This window comes from Equus quagga, chromosome 7 (genome assembly GCF_021613505.1).
Source record: "Equus quagga isolate Etosha38 chromosome 7, UCLA_HA_Equagga_1.0, whole genome shotgun sequence".
Lineage (NCBI taxonomy): Eukaryota > Metazoa > Chordata > Mammalia > Perissodactyla > Equidae > Equus > Equus quagga.
Genome location: NC_060273.1, coordinates 132,931,293 through 132,950,639, shown reverse-complemented (window position 1 = coordinate 132,950,639; position 19,347 = coordinate 132,931,293). Strand labels below are relative to the sequence as shown.

At 37.9% G+C, this 19,347-nt stretch overlaps 1 protein-coding gene across 1 annotated transcript in view; it reads left to right on the top strand.

Moving 5' to 3' along the window:
* The window catches only part of FCHO2 (FCH and mu domain containing endocytic adaptor 2), a 114,255-nt gene that overhangs the window by 74,515 nt on the left and 20,393 nt on the right, over positions 1–19,347 (top strand). The window contains exons 19-21 of the mRNA XM_046667822.1: positions 6,055–6,143; positions 11,386–11,492; positions 15,891–16,020. Of these exons, the coding sequence (XP_046523778.1) occupies positions 6,055–6,143; positions 11,386–11,492; positions 15,891–16,020 (326 nt within the window). The remainder of the gene's footprint in view (positions 1–6,054; positions 6,144–11,385; positions 11,493–15,890; positions 16,021–19,347) is intronic.

The following is a 19,347-nucleotide window of genomic DNA, read 5'->3' as shown; positions in this document are numbered from 1 at the left end:
TCGTTTGTTCACTGCACTTACTCTGATTGTGGAAAGAAAGCTCTCCCTGCAGAGGCAAACCCAGAATCGTGCATGCCTCCTGGAAGTTCTTGTCTGAGGCGAGGAGAAGAATTTAGTGAGACTGGCCAATGAGAGGCTTCTGACTGGTTATGCAGGGAGAACGGGGTGGTGAATATGACAAGGGCACCCTGTCCTCATACTCTCCAGCTGTCAAGGCAATGAGATACCCAAGCATAAAGGCTATTGTCAGATCCTCCATGTACATCACCAGGACTGTACATAAGGCTCCTGCATAAGTAACAGTACCTCTGACTCATTCACTGGCATAGAGGCATTAGCACCATTTAACCAAGGCTCAGACATTGTGGTGTTACATATTGAGAGGTTGCCTAAATATATGGATATATATCAACAAGTGTACAAATGATCCAATTTACATTGGTCGCTCTACAGAATTCATCATATAAACATTCATAAGATGTCTTTCTCTCCCAAGGTTGGGTTGAATTAAAGCAAGGAGCTAAATTAGTCAGGTTTAGTACCCTGACTTTATAAAATGGGCCTGCAGAACAATTTAAACATACAATGGCATCTGGAATTCCAGTGACATTACTTAGAGAGTGACCAAGGGGTCTTTATTGTCCTGAACAGATCAAGGTTTCTGATGGCAAATGCAGCAAACAGAGAGGTTTACTCCTTTTGCTCGGGATTGGGAAATATGGACAAAGGCATTATCCTTCCACAGCAGGGAGGGAGGAAACAGTGAGATAGAGCAATGAAAGAAAAGTGTGCAGGCCTGGTCCAGACATCCTGGGAAAGCTGTCTGCCTCAGATGTCAGCTGCTTCTCTTCCTAGTCAATTTGATTTGGAGGTCTCCAGCATTTGTATAGGACTAGATGTCAGGTGGAGCCTTCTTGAGCTGTGAGATGTGTACCCAAGGCATGAGTCCTTATAGGTTGGCTGCCATCTGGGTAGTGAGGAGGGCCCAGTATAGGCCCTTCCAAGGAGATTTCAAGGGCAGTAAAAATGGGAATTATTAGTTTAGAGTATCATAGAAATTTAAGGAAAACTAGAAGAATTTGGGATCCAGTCCAGCTTATAGGTATGTAACAAAACCTTAAAGACAGTTAATAGGACTAGAATTTAATATCTACAAAGGTGCAAACATAATTTCTCTCTCCACAATTACCCCCATTTTTACTAAAGATAATCATAGTAAAACTAGTTTTTTTGTATTAAACTTGGCCTGATTATATAAATGCAGCAAAAATAGTGGGTGACCATATAAGCTCTTTTTTAAGATTGTTCTCCTGAAACCTTGTAAGCAAGCAGTTCCTTAGAGCTGTCTGATCATTTCTGAGACTGTGTTATCTTTTTTGAATATGACATCTAGTCAAAGCCTTGGTAACATAGCCAGCATTTCCTGTTATGTTCTGTTACAAGGAGAACAGACCTTCAGTGAACCCATGCAAATACGTATTTTGTCATGAAAAGAATACTTAAGAGTTTCTGAATTCTGGAGGGATCAGGTAGAGAGAAAAAGATAAATGTTCAACCCTTTTTGCAAAGATACAACTTACCAAATTGCTGTAAGTTATAGATAGCTTAGAGAAGAGAAAAAGGGGTTCTGTACATCTGGAAAAACAAAATATTAAAGCAATCAGTCTTTCATTTGAGTTCCAGAGACTCCCATCCATTTCAGTTATGTTCTTAAAGTTATTAAAACTTGTATTCCAGAGTACTTGTGAAAATCTTTTCCATGAGTTTCTCTGAAAATGAAACATATTTTGTAAAAGCATTACAGTAAAACAGTAACTGTCTATAACTGGTGAAATACTTTTTTTTTAAAAAAAAGGCAATGCATAAATGCAACTGACAGGAAAATTTGGGTATTTTTGTGACATATATTTTAGATAGTAATTAGAATTACAGGTAATAACATTATATTGGGACATATTATTAGATATTTAGGAATTTTATACAATTTCCAGAACACTTTTTAGTCACATTCACCCATACAGTATAACCTAAAAAAGGCTTATTATTGCTTATTCAACCATGCTTCTCGTGTAATTTGACAAATAAGCCATTAGTATAACATCTCTCTTTTTATAAGAAGAGGGAACAAATCCTTTGAGATGTCCCAGTTGCTGTCTCGAAAATCCCAAAGTTATATCCAGGTCAAAAAGACTTCATTTAGAATTTGAATAGTTTGGGAAGCCTGTGAAAAATATCAAAAGGTTTGGACAGTTGACCCAATAGGATCACAGATCATTATGAAATAATACTTAAGTATCTATTTGACCAAAGTAAAACGAAAAGGTTTCAAAGGCAAATACAAAAGATTACATGGTTGTAAGCAAAACTTACGTCTTTAATACTAAGAAGACTCAGTTCTCATACGTAATTAAAGACCTGATAGAAACAACCCAGGAAATTAAGAAAGAAAACCTTGTCCTTTCAATACAAAAGAAAGCCAAATTTTAATTTCGCATCAGCTTGTTTTGGTATTAAAACTCATTTTAATAAATTCATTTTAATCTTAGCCAACTTGACCACACGTTAAAATTTCTTTCCCAATATTCCTTTCCACACACCTTCTATACTTTCTTTTTACATTTAGATTTTGTCCTATGTTTTCCTCTTTCCCATTCCAAAATAAGCAGCCTCTCTTTAGGACAAAATTACTTTCTTTTCCCTCAACAAAATGCATTTCCGTTCCTCATACCTTCTTTTATCAAAACACACATCCTACTTTTTTTGCATATGCAGGTGTTTCCTGTATTAATACATATATTGATTAGCATTCTTAGCGCTGGGTCTGGCCCAGTGGTGCAGCAGTTAAGTTCACACATTCTACTTTGGTGGCCTGGGGTTCCTCGATTCAGATCCCAGGTGCAGACCTATGCACTGCTTGGCAAGCCATGCTGTGGCAGGCGTCCCATGTATAAAGTAGAGGAAGATGGGCCCAGATGTTAGCTCAGGGCCAATCTTCTGGGGTAAAAAGAGGAGGATTGGCAGCAGATGTTAGCTCAGGGCTAATCTTCCTCAAAAAAAAAAAAAAAAAAAGGAATTCTTAACCCTTAGAATCTTTAATTCCTAATGAAAAACTAAGAAGTAAGACATTGTGAACTATATTAGCATTTTGCAGCTTGGCAGACTTACCTTTTATAAATTTCTAGAAACGTACCCTTTTTCATAGAAAATTCCTGTGTGTGGCAGAAAACATGTTTACTAATAGAGCAGATATTTTTAGTTTCTCTGCAATAGGAAGCCAAAAGTAGATAAACGTATGTTCAGTAATTAATCGTATTCGGAATAAATTAGATATTCATTGACCATCCATTATTTTAATTTAACAGTGTAAATTTTGATCTTATTTACATTTATTTAAATTATCATCAATTATAGGAAGAATCGTATACTGCATCCAAACAGAAATGGACGACCTGAGCAACTCAGCCAATGAGAAACCGTCACCACCCCGAACTCTTGCTTTTCTCCAATGGACTTTTGTTCAAAACAACCCCTCCCAATTTCCTCCTTTTTCTCTAAAAACTAACGTTCCTCTCCCTTGTTTACTGGATTTGCCTGTAGGAAGGTTTCCCTCAAAACGTTAGATGATTGGGATCCCGTTTCTGAAATTTCCTCTGAAAACTGAAGAAAGTTGCTAGAGTCCTAGCCCTGATTTCTGAAGGACTCTAAAAGCAAAAGAAAGTTGCTGGATTCCCAGCCCTGATGCCAAAAGGACTCTGGAAACCAAAGACAACTTCTGGATTTTCAGGAAACCTGAACCCCAAAAGAGACTGTGTTCCCTTCAGAAAATAGCTGAGTACTCACTAAGGACAGTGCCTTGAACCTAGAGGACGTAGTCCCTCCCCCGAGAGGACACAGCCTCTCCTGATCCCAAATAAAGTTTGAGAGCTCAGAAGGCAAAGGGAGGGAGAGCTCAAATTCCAAGAGGAGACTGACCAAACCGAAAGCAGGCGGCCATTCACAGAGTGGTGAGCACCAGGGGCTCCGTGCGAGTACCCTGCTGAGTTCTGGGAGCTGTCTCCTCTTGGGGGGTCTTCTCCTTCATATCCCACTTTCTGACATCATATATGTCAACCTTAAAAAATAAAACAGCCAGTATTTTACCAGCAAAACAAGTTTATTCGGGAATAGCCAAAGAATTGCAATTCAGGATATGCGTGACGGACCGTAGGCAAATCCAGCAAACAAGGGAGAGGAATGTTAGTTTTTAGAGAAAAAGGAGGAAATTGGGAGGGGTTGTTTTGAACAAAAGTCCACTGGAGAAAAGCAAGAGTTCAGGGTGGTGATGGTTTCTCATTGGCTGAGTTGCTCAGGTCGTCCATTTCTGTTTGGGATGCAGTATATGATTCTTCCTGTAATTGATGATTCTTTCCTGTCGATGGCTTCTTTTGAGGTCTGTAATTGGCTGTCTTCCTGTTGATGTCTTCTTTCTGTTGGGGTCTGTAATTGATTATCTTTTCTTGTAATTGACCTTGAGTGGTACTGTGAGGGAGCTCCCCTTCTGGCCTCCTGACTCCACTTTTAATGTTTTTTTTATTTTCGCACTTGCAAAAGGAGAGGGCTAGAGGACACGTTGCCAGCTCTTCTTAAATAGAAAAAAAATATTTTAAGACAATGTTGCGTGGGTCCTTCTTCACTTGTGTATCTATCAGTAAGAATACTTTCTTTTTATGTTTTTTTGCATAAGTAAAAGTAGGCTTAATTAAATGGGTAGCTTAAAATGGTTTGATACTTTTGAAGCGAGGCACTAATTGAGCACAGTGGTGGTATTCATTTGATTTAGCATTTTTAAAGATACATTGTTTAGTGCTTTAAAACTTTGCTTTTAGGAATTATTTATGCAAATACAATTCTGGGCTTTATCATACAAGGTGTAGTGTGCTTCCATGTAGGTGCATGTTGAGATACTAGGTATGTGCTTATAGATAATTGTAACATTTTCATTATAGCGGGCCTGTTTCCTAAGATTTTTTAAAAATAATGGCAGCTTGATACATTAAAATATTTTAATGGGTATTTTCTTTTTTTTAATACCTTAAATATATACAATTTTTATTTGCCAACCATACCTCAATAAAGCTGAAAAAAAAGAGGTGATGACAAAGGTCAGATGCTTCAGGATCCTCGAGTTAGGCATCTTAAAAGGGGTGACTGGAATGAAAGAGAAAGTCAAAGAAAGAGCCAGGAATTGAATCCTGAGAGCGACCAGTCCAGTAGATTCCCAGGGGTCCGGGGGGGAAACCTTTGGTTATGCAGCATGTTGAGTTTTTTGAAACTAGAATATTGATGCTCCTGATGATTTTGTCCGTAGTCTTGGTTCTCTCCTGTAAAAAGGCGTGTATGATCCAGACTTTCTTCAGACCACCTCAGAGGCCCAGGCAGTGGGTTGCCCAGAGAGGAGTTCCACCCACGTGTGACAGACCACAGTGATCACGCCTTTAAAGTCTGTATCAGGTCATTGGGCTAGAGCCACCATTCTGTACTTGAGAAGTACTTTTTAAAAAATCCTTTACCCTTCTTCTTCATCTTTGAAAGGAAGTATGGCCTTATGAAATTTCTACCTGATTTCATATCAGAAAATTAAGACATTTTCTGTCCAAGACTGGGTGCCAAGTCAATCAGTAGACTTGACACTGTTGTAGAATTAAGTAGCTGTGTGTCCTTAGGCAGCTCATTTAGACTCTCCGTGATGCTTTTCTTCATATGTAAAGCTGAAATCATTATTTGCATTCTGACAGCCCCTAAGCTTGCTAGAGTATGTCACAGTGCAGTCAGTGGGGGTAAATTTTCCCTACTCTCCCCTGCCAGCTTCAGATAATGTTATTGTAGGTTCTTATAGCAATTAATAAATACTTGTTTATTAAATGTTGTTTCTTAACATATTCCATTGATAGACTATCCAACTTTTTAATCATATATTGAGCTGTTATAATTCTGTGAAATAAAAATAAATGACTAGATTTTATACTAATAAAATATTCCTTTGTTAAAATCCTTATTTTTAAAATGTCATGGCAGGAAAGGGACCAGTGATTTACTGGCTTGGGACCCCCTGTTTGGACCATCTCTTGATGCCTCTTCAGCTTCACTGACTTCATCATCATCAGGTAAAATATATATGTGTATATTTTTAAATTTTTAAAGTGAGGAATATAGTAGTTACTTTTTTTCTAGTTGATTTATTCATCAGTTGTATGTAGTACTTAATGATCAAAATTTTTTTAACTTGTCCTCTTGATTATATTGCCAGATAAAAGTTTTATACTGGTTTTGTTAACTTACATTAACACTTTTTTTTCATTTATATATTTATTTCTTGGCATCATTTTCATATCAATGTCTAAATAATTCTTATTGTTTACAGATAATTCAACCACATAGATGTGCATTAATGTTACCAGTCCTTTCTTGATGAACGTTCTGGTTGCGTGTAACTTTGTAGGATTATGAACATCCATGGATGCAATGAAGTTTGTGCACACCTCATAATCTCCTCATAAAGATTTATTAGTACAAGATTTATGAGTCACAAGATATGCCCATTGATACTTATTGCCAAACTGCTTTCCAGAAAGGCCTTAAGCGCTTCCCAAGGAATGTATGAAAGAACTTGAATGCTTTTTTAGTTATTGTTTTTGCAAGAATATGTTTCTCTTTTCTTTAAAATATAAAAATCCCATTAGCCAACCCTCAAAGCAGGAATCAAAAATGCGTATTTAATAAAACCACTGCTTTTTCAAAGCAAGAAAATAAAATCTCTGTAAGTTGGTCTTCACCCTCCTCTGGGGCTTCAGAAATGCCGTCGGTATTTGGAGCTGAGGGAGTGCTGGAATAGTGGGGCGAGAACTGGAATTGCTCGAGTTCCTGCCCTTGGGCTCTGCTGGGAGCTGCGCACATTCGTTCAGTTTCTCCTCACTGCCTGCTGCAGGAAGTCCTTGTTATTGCCTTGTTTTCTCGATGAAGAAAGGAAAGCTTGAGAGGATCAGAAACTCGTCGAAGATCGTACAACCAGGAAAGGAGTGCAGGTTCACTCCTAGATCTTACTAGTTCTCAAATCTTTGTTCCACTCACACCCTCTGTGGCACATGAACAAACAGTAAACGCGTTGAAACATTTTGTTATTAGCAATAAAATAAACACTAGGATATAAAGTTAGACTGTGGGGAAAACGAGTATTTTAAACAATTATAAGTGACTTTTCAGCAGCCTTAGCCTGAAACAGCTTGGAATTCTGCAGGGAAGGTCATCTGTCCCTGATGCTCGTAAGACAGTGAGAAGCGCCAGCGGGTAGTTGAGTGTCTTCTGAAGGCATTGCAGCCTTTCTCAGTGGGCATTTCCTACTGTTTAGTTCAATAAAACTAAGCTTACCAATAGATAAAGAAAGTAGTTGTGTAGGAAGAACCGAAGTTGTTGTTAAGGTCTCTTTTTTGTTTAGTAAAAAAGTCAGAATGGTGTTTTGTTTTTAGAATGAAGAGGGTCCTAAGTAGTGTTTTTCATTTTGTTAATATTCTTTTATGAATTATTTTCTTAAATCTTTAATAAAAATTTTCACATCATATCACAGAGGCTTTAAATTATATAGACGTTTCTTTATAACTCCGCCCTTTCTTTCCTGCTGTTTTCTTTAGCATAATCTCTCTCTTTTCAAAAAAGATTCTTCCTCTTGCTACCTGTCTAAGGAATGTTTTGCCCATATCGCTTCCAATTTCAGGTAGAAAATGTATTTTCTAATTCATTGGTCATTTGGTGTTTAATAGCTTGGAAATGATAAAACATTTATTAACGTTTTCCTATTTTTTAAAAAAATTGATTTTGCTATGCATTTTCAAACCTTTCTAGCTAGTCTGAAAAATGTCATAAATTATTTTGCCCTTTAAAGCATGTTAGTGATGTTGAAGAGAGATAATTATTCTGTTAGACAGTAATTTTTGTCTTTGCTTGAACAGAATATAATTATTGACCAAACTGATGGATACGTTATCGTGATCTCCTGTTTTGTAAGCCTCTCCCTAAGTGAAATTGTAAAATGGACATTTTCTCTTAAATTTTCTTCCATCTCTCTTTGTAATGCACTTCTCCCTCATCTTAACGGCTACTCAAGCACCCATTTTCACATTTTAGCAAGGCCCAGGTTGTCAGATGATTCCCTGTTCTCGTTTGTCCCTTTCACCATTTTCGTCCATTAGTGGCCTCCTTTCAGCTAAAGCAGTCTGAGAAAGTGGCTCCAGCCGTTCCGTTAACAACTGATATGTTAACCCTTCCAGTGTTGTTAGATGTTTAAAAAGGGTGCTCAGAACTTGGTACACAAGCAGTTTCAGTTGCCTCTTCTACCGTGTAGACTATAAACAGACGTTTCTATACAGATATTTAAATTTTAATATAAATAGCTCATCCCTCCCTCCTCTTTGGTAAGTGCTGGTCTGGACCGTTTCTTCTCTGCCTGTGGATTAGTTGAGCACTTGTGCTCTGCACAACAGTCCCTGGAGTTAACTTTTGAAAAATATTAGGCTGGTTTCTAATATTAACTCCAAAACTGATTTAGTCTCTCCTACTTCCCCTGACAGTTTTAAGTTTTATCACTAGCCACTCAGGCACTTTGTTGAGTAACACATGTACACAACTCTGTCACTTTGACACCTTGTCAAATCTTTTTAGGCTTTTACTAGCTGTTAGAGTTGCTTTTTGCTCTTCTGGGAAACAGGAATAATGCTGACTTTATATATTTCTGGACCTTCACTTTTACTCATATGCATTGTAAGTTTCTTATGCTTATACTTGTTTTCCTCATTTAATATAAAGTTTGAGCTCATGCTCTTGTTCCATGTATTATTACATTTTTCTAGTTTTGCGTAATTAAAATAACACTAAACTAAAGCAAGGCACCCGTTTGGCTGCATGGATTTATATTTCAGTTCTAGACTTGTCCTCTTGCTTCTGGTTTTCAGTTGCTTTCCTGTCCTTCAGCTGACCTTCAAGAGCAGAATAGGGACTCTGCTTTCTCTCCTACTGATTTGCCTGGATGTATAATTGAATCTTTCCTTGAAACCAGGTCAGATTGTAGGTCTAGAAAGCCTGCCACCAGTCTCTTCCACCTGCCCTCTGTAACAGCACCACCAGAGAGCACACATTTCCTTTTGCTTCGTGGTTGCACAGTCAGTGGGTTTCCCCTGCTGATGAACTTGTTACCATTGCTCACTGGGTGGAGCTCAGAAGGCATTCCAGAGATTTTATTGTAAAGCTCAAAATACCTTTGGGTTTCCTGATGCTTTGGATGAGAAATCTGCCAACGGCTGCTTCTCTGAGGATCGCAGTGACCTTTCCCATGTTACATGTCCTGAAAAATGATGACCGAAGAAGCTAACAGTGCTGCTGATTTCCTTCTGGGTCTTCCTCCTTACTTCTGGAGGCCAGAACAGGCTCTGCCTTGGTTCAGGTAACGCATGGCGTGGGAAGCATGCGTTGTCTTCCTCTCAGGTAGTGTCAGAGGGCAGATCTAGATTAGCTCTCATCTTCTCTGCTTTTGTACTTTACAGGTCACTTCATATTTCTTGAAATACTATATCCTAGCAGACATTTCTTAGAAGCGAGCTCTACCTCTACTATCACCACAAATGAAAACACAATTAAGACACTTAAGCATGTAAACAATCATAGTAATCTCCTTCAGAGGCTTCGAGAAGCAGTACCTAATTGGCATATACAATAGATTCATTTATAATTTATAAATGTGTTCATTTATACTTAGTACATTCATTTATAAGCAGTGGTGTTAAGTATTGTTGTTAGCTTTCCTCAAAAAGCAAATTTTGATTATTTAAAGGAGCTGAACTTAACAGGTCTGTCAGGCTTGGTCTGAGTCAGTCTAAATGCCGTTTGGACAAGCCACGTGATGGATAACGAAGCTTCAGGTGTAAATGTCTCTACTGTGTTAACTCTCTTGCCAGCTTAAAATGACTTGTCTTGGTTAGTGCTGGTTTCGTTGGTAGTGGACCTTTCTTTAAAGTACATGTGTCCTAGCCCAGGGAAGTGTGATGGCCCTCCAGCTGGTGCACATTTCTTCTGGTGGACAGCTTAAAGTAGGAGGGCAGCGTGAGAGGACTGGTGCTGACTGGAAGAAGGCAGCAGCCTTACGATCTACATTTGATTTATTATCAGCTTTTTATAGTTTTCTTGAAGCAATCTGAACTGTGCTTGCATCTTTTATCCCTTCATATGATACACTTTCTAAATGGTTCCAAGCCCCCACACATTTGTTTTCACGCCTGCCTTTTCCTTAGGTCTCTTCCTACCACCTCTGTGCTCTTTCCTCTCATGCCTCCGTTCCTCCATTGCAGACCAGCGGTCCTCAGCCTTCCTGTCCGTTTCCCCATGTATATACTTAGGCCCATTCACATGTTTTTAACTTTACCTGTCTGTGATGTAGAGAACTTACTGAAATATATTTCTTCCCATCCATATTATATTCTTCAGTCTGAATTGTAGCCCCATCTTTTAGAATGGACCAAAGGGATTTGAAAGTCATTTTAATTAGTTAATTTAAAGATGATTTAAACATATTTACTTCCATTCTTCACTCTTGCTTTGATTATGCTAACACATTTGTAACCTTTGATGATGTACACTTGAATTTCATTCATTAATTTCTACCACGAAGAGAGTTATTTTTATTAGGCATCCTGAGGTTAGTATTTCTGATTTTAAAAATTGTAAAATTTGCAAATGGCGTTGAAAAACAGTGAGCACTGAATTTTTACAGGATTTAGGAAAAGTTAAGATATTATTTTCTATACTCACCAAAAATTAATTATAGTGATTTGGGGAAATTATTTTAGTAAACTAATAAGATATTTTTAATACTTTAAATTATCACAAAAAAATGTTACAGTGTGGTTCAACTTAAAAGTTAAATTACAAGTTTAATTAAGGTGTTTTATTTCGAGTTCATGTTATTATTCTGAAGATGTTGCTGCAAATGTGTTGGTCTTGCATTACTGTCTGTAAAGTAGATGTATTGGCAATAAACTGAAGATCTTGGCCTTAAATTGGTTTATTCTCACTGGATAATTTGTCAGATTTAATTTTTTATATGTATAAATAATTAAAACAAGAATGCAATTTGTATTCTGTGTGTCAGTTTTATTGAAAAGTTAATGATTTTTTTCAGGAATGTTATTGGTAGCTTTGAAAAAAGCATACCTGATAGATTCTCAGTATTTCAACAAATATCTATAATCACATTTTAAAAAACCTCCTGAGAAATGAGCTTTGAATCGTAACAGTTCCTCCAATGTCTTTATGTAAGGATTGCTGCACACTAATGATTTTCTTCACGTTCTCTTTCTCGCCCAGCAGCCAGGCCCACAACTCCTCTTTCTGTAGGCACCATTGTCCCGCCTCCAAGGCCTGCGTCCAGACCAAAGCTTACTGCAGGCAAACTCAGCGGCATTAATGAAATAGTATGTACTCAGGTGGTGGTGTTTTTAAATTGTAACTGTTTTGATTTAAGATGCAAATGGTATTTTTCTGTATGCCCCTTTACAGTTAAATGTTGCCGTTTTCTGCGCGTGTCTTCAGAGTATAGAAAAGTTTCCCAACGACATGTCCGTCCCTCCCTGTATCATCTGAGGGTTCGGACCTGTGTAGCAAGACGTGGTGCAGGAGGAAAGAGGCTTGCTAAGAAAGTTGCCACGTTATAAAGATACCATTCAGTACCCATTGTTTAAAATTAAGAAGCAGTTTTCATATAATTCTGCTTAAAGTCAAACCTTAAGGGAGAGGTGATGGCCTGTCCTTCAGCCGTACAAGTATGCTGCCGGGAGAGTCCTGGAGGGCATCCGCTCCAGCCTTCTTTACGTTTACTTGAGGAAACTGGCATCCACATCACTTAGTTGACTTGTAAAAAGGACATGATTGCTTAAGAAAAAAAGAGAGAGGAAAGGCATTGGTGTTCACAAGTTGTCGAATAATAGAAGAAAATGCACGGGTCCTGTTGGAGTGAGGCTGTGCCACCCAGGCTCCTCGCCTCCGGTTCACTGGGCTGTGCTTCAGCGCCACACTGACTGCCAGCAGTAAGTTTCTAGCAGTCGAGTTGGATCTTCTCTTTCCCCTGATAAGACGTCTCCAGCGGTTCCCCGTAATCCATGTGGTTGAACTTTTTAGCTAAAGGTACAAGGCTCTTAATGAAGTTGCCTCAGCAGCCTGCATTACCAGACTGACTGTCCACCTTTCTCCTCTTTGCACCCTGGGTTCCAGCCACTCGAAACTGTCCACAGACACATCGTGCTCTTTCATCCATGTCTTCTTATTGTTCTCCCTCAGTTTTCTGTGTAGGAAACTGTGCTCTTTCTTTATGACCCAGCTAAATGCACTACTGTGGCAAAGCCCTCCGTGGTCATGACTGCCCCAGGGTTTAATCCTTCTCTTCCTTACACCCATAAACTCTGCTCAGATTTCTCTTAGTGCACAAGGCACATTGTACATAGTTTTTTTGTGTGTGTTCTCCCCAGACTATGCTTTAGCCTTTTTCATATCCATAATACTTTGTATACTGCCTGCCACATGGTACATAGTTATGGAGTGTTTCATCAATGAGTGAAGAGGCTTGAACACCAGGTGTTGAAATGGTGCCGTCTTTCTTTCACCCCCGTCCCAATGAGCAGGCTTAATAGAGGTGGAATGACAGACTGACAAGCTGCCAAGGGGATGGTTATTACTTAAGCAATGTAAAAATTTCCGCATCTTAATAACATGAATTTTTTCCTGATTACAAAAGCAGTGCATGATCATGTTGTAAAATTTGGAAAATAGAAAAAGCTGAAAATAAAAATTCTTCTATATTTAACCACCCAGAGATAACCACTGTTAATATTTTTATACATATCCTTTCATTGCTTTTTGAACGCATACACATTTATCCAGAGGCAGTAAAATATGGTTGTTAAAAGCACGAGCTTAGCCACTAATCACCTGAGCAACATTAGGTGAGTTATTTATTCGGAGTTTCAGTTTTCTTCTGGGTAAAACGGGCTTATGATAATAGGTTGTGAGACTTAGATGAGTTAATGTATGTGCAACACTTAGAAGAGTGTCAAGTGCAATTGCTCAGAAAGTTACTGTCAACGGCATGTGTATGTTTTTACATACAAGGTCATACCTTACATATTTTTTATTGTTCACTTGAAAATATTTTGGGAATGTGTTTTTATATCATGAATTATTCCATAGTTTTCGAACTTCTTTAAAATGGTAGAATCCTTTCCCAAATAATTTTCAGTTGTAAGTCTACTAAGTACGTAAAAGTGGGACTTACATAGTTGAATGCTTCGCATCACCCTTCACTCCCCGCCCTAGCCTTGAGCCTTTCTAGAAACCATCCTCTGAGGGCCTCAGGGAGCACCGCTTGACGTGGCTGCAGAGCGTAAATGCTCTGTCTTCTACATCACTGTCAGCATTACATTTCCAGAAGTTTTTAGAAATTTGACTGACATTTCGTTTATTTCCAAGTTTTCATCATAAACAATGTCTTAATGAGTATCCTTATGTTTACTTCTTTGCAGATGTTATTTCCTTAGTAAAATAAAAAAAGTTTTAAAAGTGAAATCCAAGAACTAAATGGTATGCACATTTTTAAGACTCTTGATGATTATTGCTATATTGCCCATCAGAAAGGGTATGCGGATTTGAATTCTCTCCATCTGTACATTGGAGTGTCCTTGTCCTTGCATGCTTGGATGTGCATTTTTCTAGAGAGCGTTCGCTTCTTAGGGTCTGTAACTACATCCTCCCCAACTCCTACAGAGAACCCCTCATTGTTCTAGCGCAGTGATTCTCAAAGTGTGGTCCCGAGACCAGCAGCATTAGCATCACCTGGAACCTTGGTAGAAAGGCCATTTCTCTGGCTCCAACCCAGACAAACCAGAAATTCTGGAGAGTGGCCCAGCAGTTGTGTTTTAACAGGTCTTCCAAGTGGTTCTGATGCATGCGAATATTTGAGAACCACTGTTTTTAAGCAGTGCTGCCCAATAGAAATACAATGCAAGCAACCTATATAATTTTAAATTTTCTAGTAGCCACGTTAAAAAAGTAAAAAGAGTGATATTAATATATTTTATTTGACTCAGTATATAAAAATATCATTTTAACATGTAGTCAATATAAAAATTATGGAGAGTTTACAATCTTTGTGTGTGTGTGTGCTAAGTCTTTAAAATCCACTGCATATTTTACACCAACAGCTCATCTCAGATTTGAACTAGCTACATTTAAAGTGCCAGTGGCTACTGTATTGGACAGTGCCATTCTAAAATAAAAGAAAACCACTTGAGAAAAGAGCTTTTTGCCTTTTCCTAAAAAAAAATTCCTAAAAAAGTTTCCTAAAATTTACATTGTACATTGTAAAAATGGCCACATATTACTGGTCACGAGGCCATGTTGCCACAGGAGAAGTGTCCCCCACACTAGTTGATAAGACTTTTGCAAGCTTGTGAGTTCCTGATGAGCTGTTGCATGCAGTATTTGTTTGGCTCAGGTTCTGCGCCACCTCGATCTGTATACATACACAGCTGCAGTTTTACCCCTTGCTGTATTTTTTCAACCTACTTTCCATAATAATGAGTTATCAAAAAAACGTTCTCTGGACCTGAATAGTTTAAAAATAGTTAATTGGGGTGAGGGGGCAGGGGTTTACTAATTGTAAAACACCCTGGGCAGTATAATCTTAAGTTTTATAGAAGTATATATCTGTAAATTTATATTCCTGCTGTGAGGTTGACTGATTTTAGTGTACAGATGCTTATGGAGTTTTGTTTGCCGTTTGTTTTTCATGTCTCTGAAGTAACTGAGGACAGGAACAGTGTCATTCTTGTTCACTGCTTCGTATCTCATCCCTAACCCGTGGCCTGACACATAGTAGGCACTAAATAAATATTGCATTCACTTAGTACTTTAATAAGCAGGGAAAGGTTATTTTTAATTAAACAAAATATGCCTTATTTTAAAAAGTGAAACACCTCAGGAAGTATTGCTAATGTATTATTGGAACAGTTAGGAGTTTGGAAGGGAAAAAAAAATCCATCCACCAGGGTAAAAGATGAATGAATTGGAATTATCTTTTTTTGTATTTATGTTTAACTAGAAGAGTGTGAAAAGAGTAGAATTAAGATTTTCTCAAATCTCTGTATGGGGCAGACTTTCTCAATGAGGAAACATTACAAGGGATTGTAAAGGAAAATGTGGACAGATTTCTAAACACCAAAAGTAGAGGGGTCACAGTACTTAGGGAGAAAATATTTTCAGCAAATAAAACAAGAAGTTATTGAAAGCTCATGTGGTAGAGCCCTGCCAGGACTAGATCAGACACAGCTAATTCAGACAGCTCCTAAAAGGGAACGCCACTTTTGTTTGTCTGTCAAATTAGCTAAAAGGTTTTAAAAGTTATTGTTTTCGCTTCTTCTAAGACTCATCTGTTCCTTGCTGTCAAGGGTGCAGAGCAGTGTTCTCCACTGTAGGCCTAGGGGGAAAGGAGTAACCCTTGGGGGAAGCAGTCTGGCAGTATGCGTGAAAAGCCTTCATACTGTTTAATGATTTAACTTCTGAGGATCTGTCTTAAGCATACTTTCTGAAGCACAGAAAACGTTTTATGAGTTTTCTCTTGACAGCATTATTTTAAAATATCCTTTTCAGTGCTTAATATATTCTTGAAAATGATTTGACCTATGGCATCTAGTTGTTATAAGAAACACAATAAGTAAGTTTGGTTTAGTATATTAAAATTAATCTTAGCTGATATCTAAAACTCTTTTCTGATAATGGAGTTGTTGCCTTAGCGTTTTGGTAAGTAACTTTTTGTTTCCAAGCCTAGGCCATTCAGCCCACCTGCAGCTTCCAGTACCAGCCCGCCTCCTGCCGCCCCGCTAGCCCGGGCAGAAAGCTCTTCCTCCATCTCCTCTGCGGCTTCCCTGAGTGCTGCCAACACTCCAACAGTGGGTGAGTGCTCGTCGTCCAGGACGCGTGAAAGTTCCAGCCAGGGTATCATCGGGCTGAATGTTGTGGTGTTGAGTTTTTTAATGGGCTGGTAAAGAATTTAACTGTAGAAATTTTGGTTTTCTGGAAACACACCTGGCATCAAACTAGCCACATTTTCCTTTATCTTTCAAAGTCTGTATTATCTGAATAAGGGGATTTTAACCATGGTTAGCATTGTTAAAAATGCAAATGTATAAACCGCTGACCAGTGTAAGTATTTGACCAAAGTATAATGCAGTTCTTTCTATTGTGAGCTGATAGTTGCATTCCTAAGAAAATTTGTTTTGAAAACAGTTGATTCAAAGAAAGAAAGGGGTTTTGTGCTTGCAACGTATTATTTTTTTCTACAAAAATTTAAAGCACAAAGACTTAAAAGTAGATATTAGGGCATAGCTGTGTAAACCTAAACCTCACCAAACTAATCCAGCATTTTATTGCATCTAGATTTTGCTCAAGAGTTTTTTCTGTCATCGCCTTTATCCAGTTCTTCCTACACATTCTTATTACTTTTCTGACCCAACAATAATAAACAAAGCACAAAGCCACTTGAGCAAAACACCTGTGTTTTGGGAACAGCAACTTCTCATGGTTGTAACTGCCATCATTGCTGCCATTCCTAAGTAGTAATGAGTGTGTTGTTGATGATGCAGATCTCTGATGTGCGCTCACTGAGATCATTCCGCAGTGCTCAGTGTGTGCTCCTTGGCCCTGCAGCATCTGTCTGTATCACTTGGGGCCTTAATAGAAATGCAAACCTTTTACATCAGAAGCTCTGGGAGTGGGGTTAGCAGTCTTAGAAGGTGGTTTGGATGCATGGTGAGTTTGAGAATCACAGCTTTCATTCAGCTGATTTAATTATGTCAAATTTGATTTGTTAAAACTCACACAGGAGAGTTGTGTGTGTGGCCATTTTAAAAATGGCATAAGTAATATAACCTAAAATGAGATAAAAAATGATTTGATTTCTAAATGTCTGAATGTGATGGTTCTGTGTCTTTTTTTTTTTTTTTTTTTTGCTGAGGAAGATTCACACTGAGCTAACATCTGTTCATCTGTTGCCAATCTTCCTCTTTTTGCTTGAGGAAGATTTGCCCTGAGCTAATATCTGTGCCATTCTTCCTCTATTTTGTATGTGGGATGCCACCACAGCATGGCTGCTGATGAGTGGTGTAGGTCTACGCCCAGGGTCTGAACTCAGGCCAGTGAAACAGAGCTTGCCAAACTTAACTCCTAGGCCATGGGGCCAGCCCCAGGCATCTTATTTTATATATCTTTGTGAACAAAGCATTTTTCCCATCTTTTAACTTTATGTAAACAGAATATATCAATAAGTTTGTCTTTTTGTTTGCTATAATGAGCACTTTATTCTTATATTTTGTTTGTAGTGTATATGTGGTTTTGTTAATTGTTGATTCTGCAGAATCCATATTTTAGTAATAAAAAATAGAGGGGTCCTATCAGAAATCAGGCAGGTGGTCTGGGTAACCAAAATTAGCATCAGTTCTTTTCCATTATCTTGTGATGGAAACTAATTTTGATTGAGTTGGTACGTATTTGTTTTTGGTTTGAGCCAAGACTGGCAATAGGAGAGCCACAAGTAGATGAGAATGATGATGCAGACAGGATTTTGTTCAACAAAGGTTCTTTCAATTCACCTAGGGGGCCCTGCCCCATGGCTGAGTGGTTAAGTTCGTGCGCTCTGCTTTGGTGGTCCAGGGTTTCGCCGATTTGGATCCTGGGCATGGACATGGCACAGCTCGTCAAGTCCTGCTGAGGTGGCGTCCCACATAGCACAACTAGAACATACAACTACGTACCGGGGGACTTTGGGGGAAAAGAAGTTTGGAAACAGATGTTAGCTCAGGTGCCAATCTTTAAAAAAAAAAAATTCACCTAGAAAGTCCTTTCTTTACTATGATGCTTATTCAGCTGTTTAGATTTAAGTTTTTGATTCTTCTTGTTTCTTGAAAATATTTTCTTTTCCTGCAATATTTTGTTTTATTTAAATATGATAGAAGATGATAATTTGATTGGGACACTCTCTGACATTGAAAAGCACTGTGAGACTTCACAAGGTATTGTATCAAAAGGGAATGTATGTGTTGACTAATGATCCTAAAGCATATCTAAAATACTTGATCTATTTTTCCTTTTCCAGCAATGTATGGTGTCTCAGAAATCAAGAATAACTCTAAGGTTTAACTGTCTCAATTTTGTACTAATTATGTCCAGTTGCTGTATAGGATTCATTGATATCAAATCCTCAATTATAAAAACATACAATATTTGGATTATCTTTCATCTCCCTCTTCTTCTCTCCTCAACATTAAGAAATATCAATAAATCTTATCTCTAAAGCTATCAGAACCAGAGAAAAAGTGATTAGAGAAGTAGAAAGAATATGTCAGTTAAAAAAAATTGTAGTATCTAAACTACCAGAGCAAAGGTTGCTTTGTGAAAACCGTGCATCTTGTGAGCTGAGATGAGAGGCGCAGAGGCCGGGAAGGGCTGGGAGTGCACCTCTGCTTTCACTCCTGAGCCCTAAGGCATTCCAGAGAATAGCCATTGACTGGACAGGAGGGCGCCCTACCTTACTTCAACTTTGTAAGCTTTCTGCGTTTGCAGAACATACAGTTGTTTAAATATGGAACAATTAAACCAATATTGGAGTGCATGCTATCCTTACAAAGAACACAAGGAATTTTTTATTTTTAAAAACTGATTTATTCTGTATAGTTTAAACGTAGACTTCTGTAGAGATTTAAGTACATATTTCTTATGTCAGACATGTTTTTAAAGAGTGCATGTGCAATATGATCTTGAACAGAGAACAAAAATAGAAAATACAGAAGGGGATATGCCAAAATGTTAAGTGGATTTTGAGGTTTTCCCCTACTTTCCAGTACTTTTATTTGCCAATATTTCAATAATGGGCATAACAATTTACAAGGGAACTGTTTCAAGAATTCTCATTTTATATACCCAAATTGGATAATTGAAAAGAATAACTTTGTAGGTTTCTTTTGATTTTTAATGTCAAATCAGTAGCAGACACAGTACATATCCATTTGTGTGCATTATATAAGGGAAAACATTAATTTCACATTCAAGAGACTCTAATTTCTTTTAATAAAAAATTATTACAGCCTCATCTTTCTCTGAAAATGTGCTTTCCTGAATTTCCTGAACTAGTGACCCTCTAGTTTAGAACAATATATTTTTTTAAAAGTTGATTAAACTAATTTAGATTTACAGTGAAGTTTTCCCAGTGCACAACATGTATTTGCA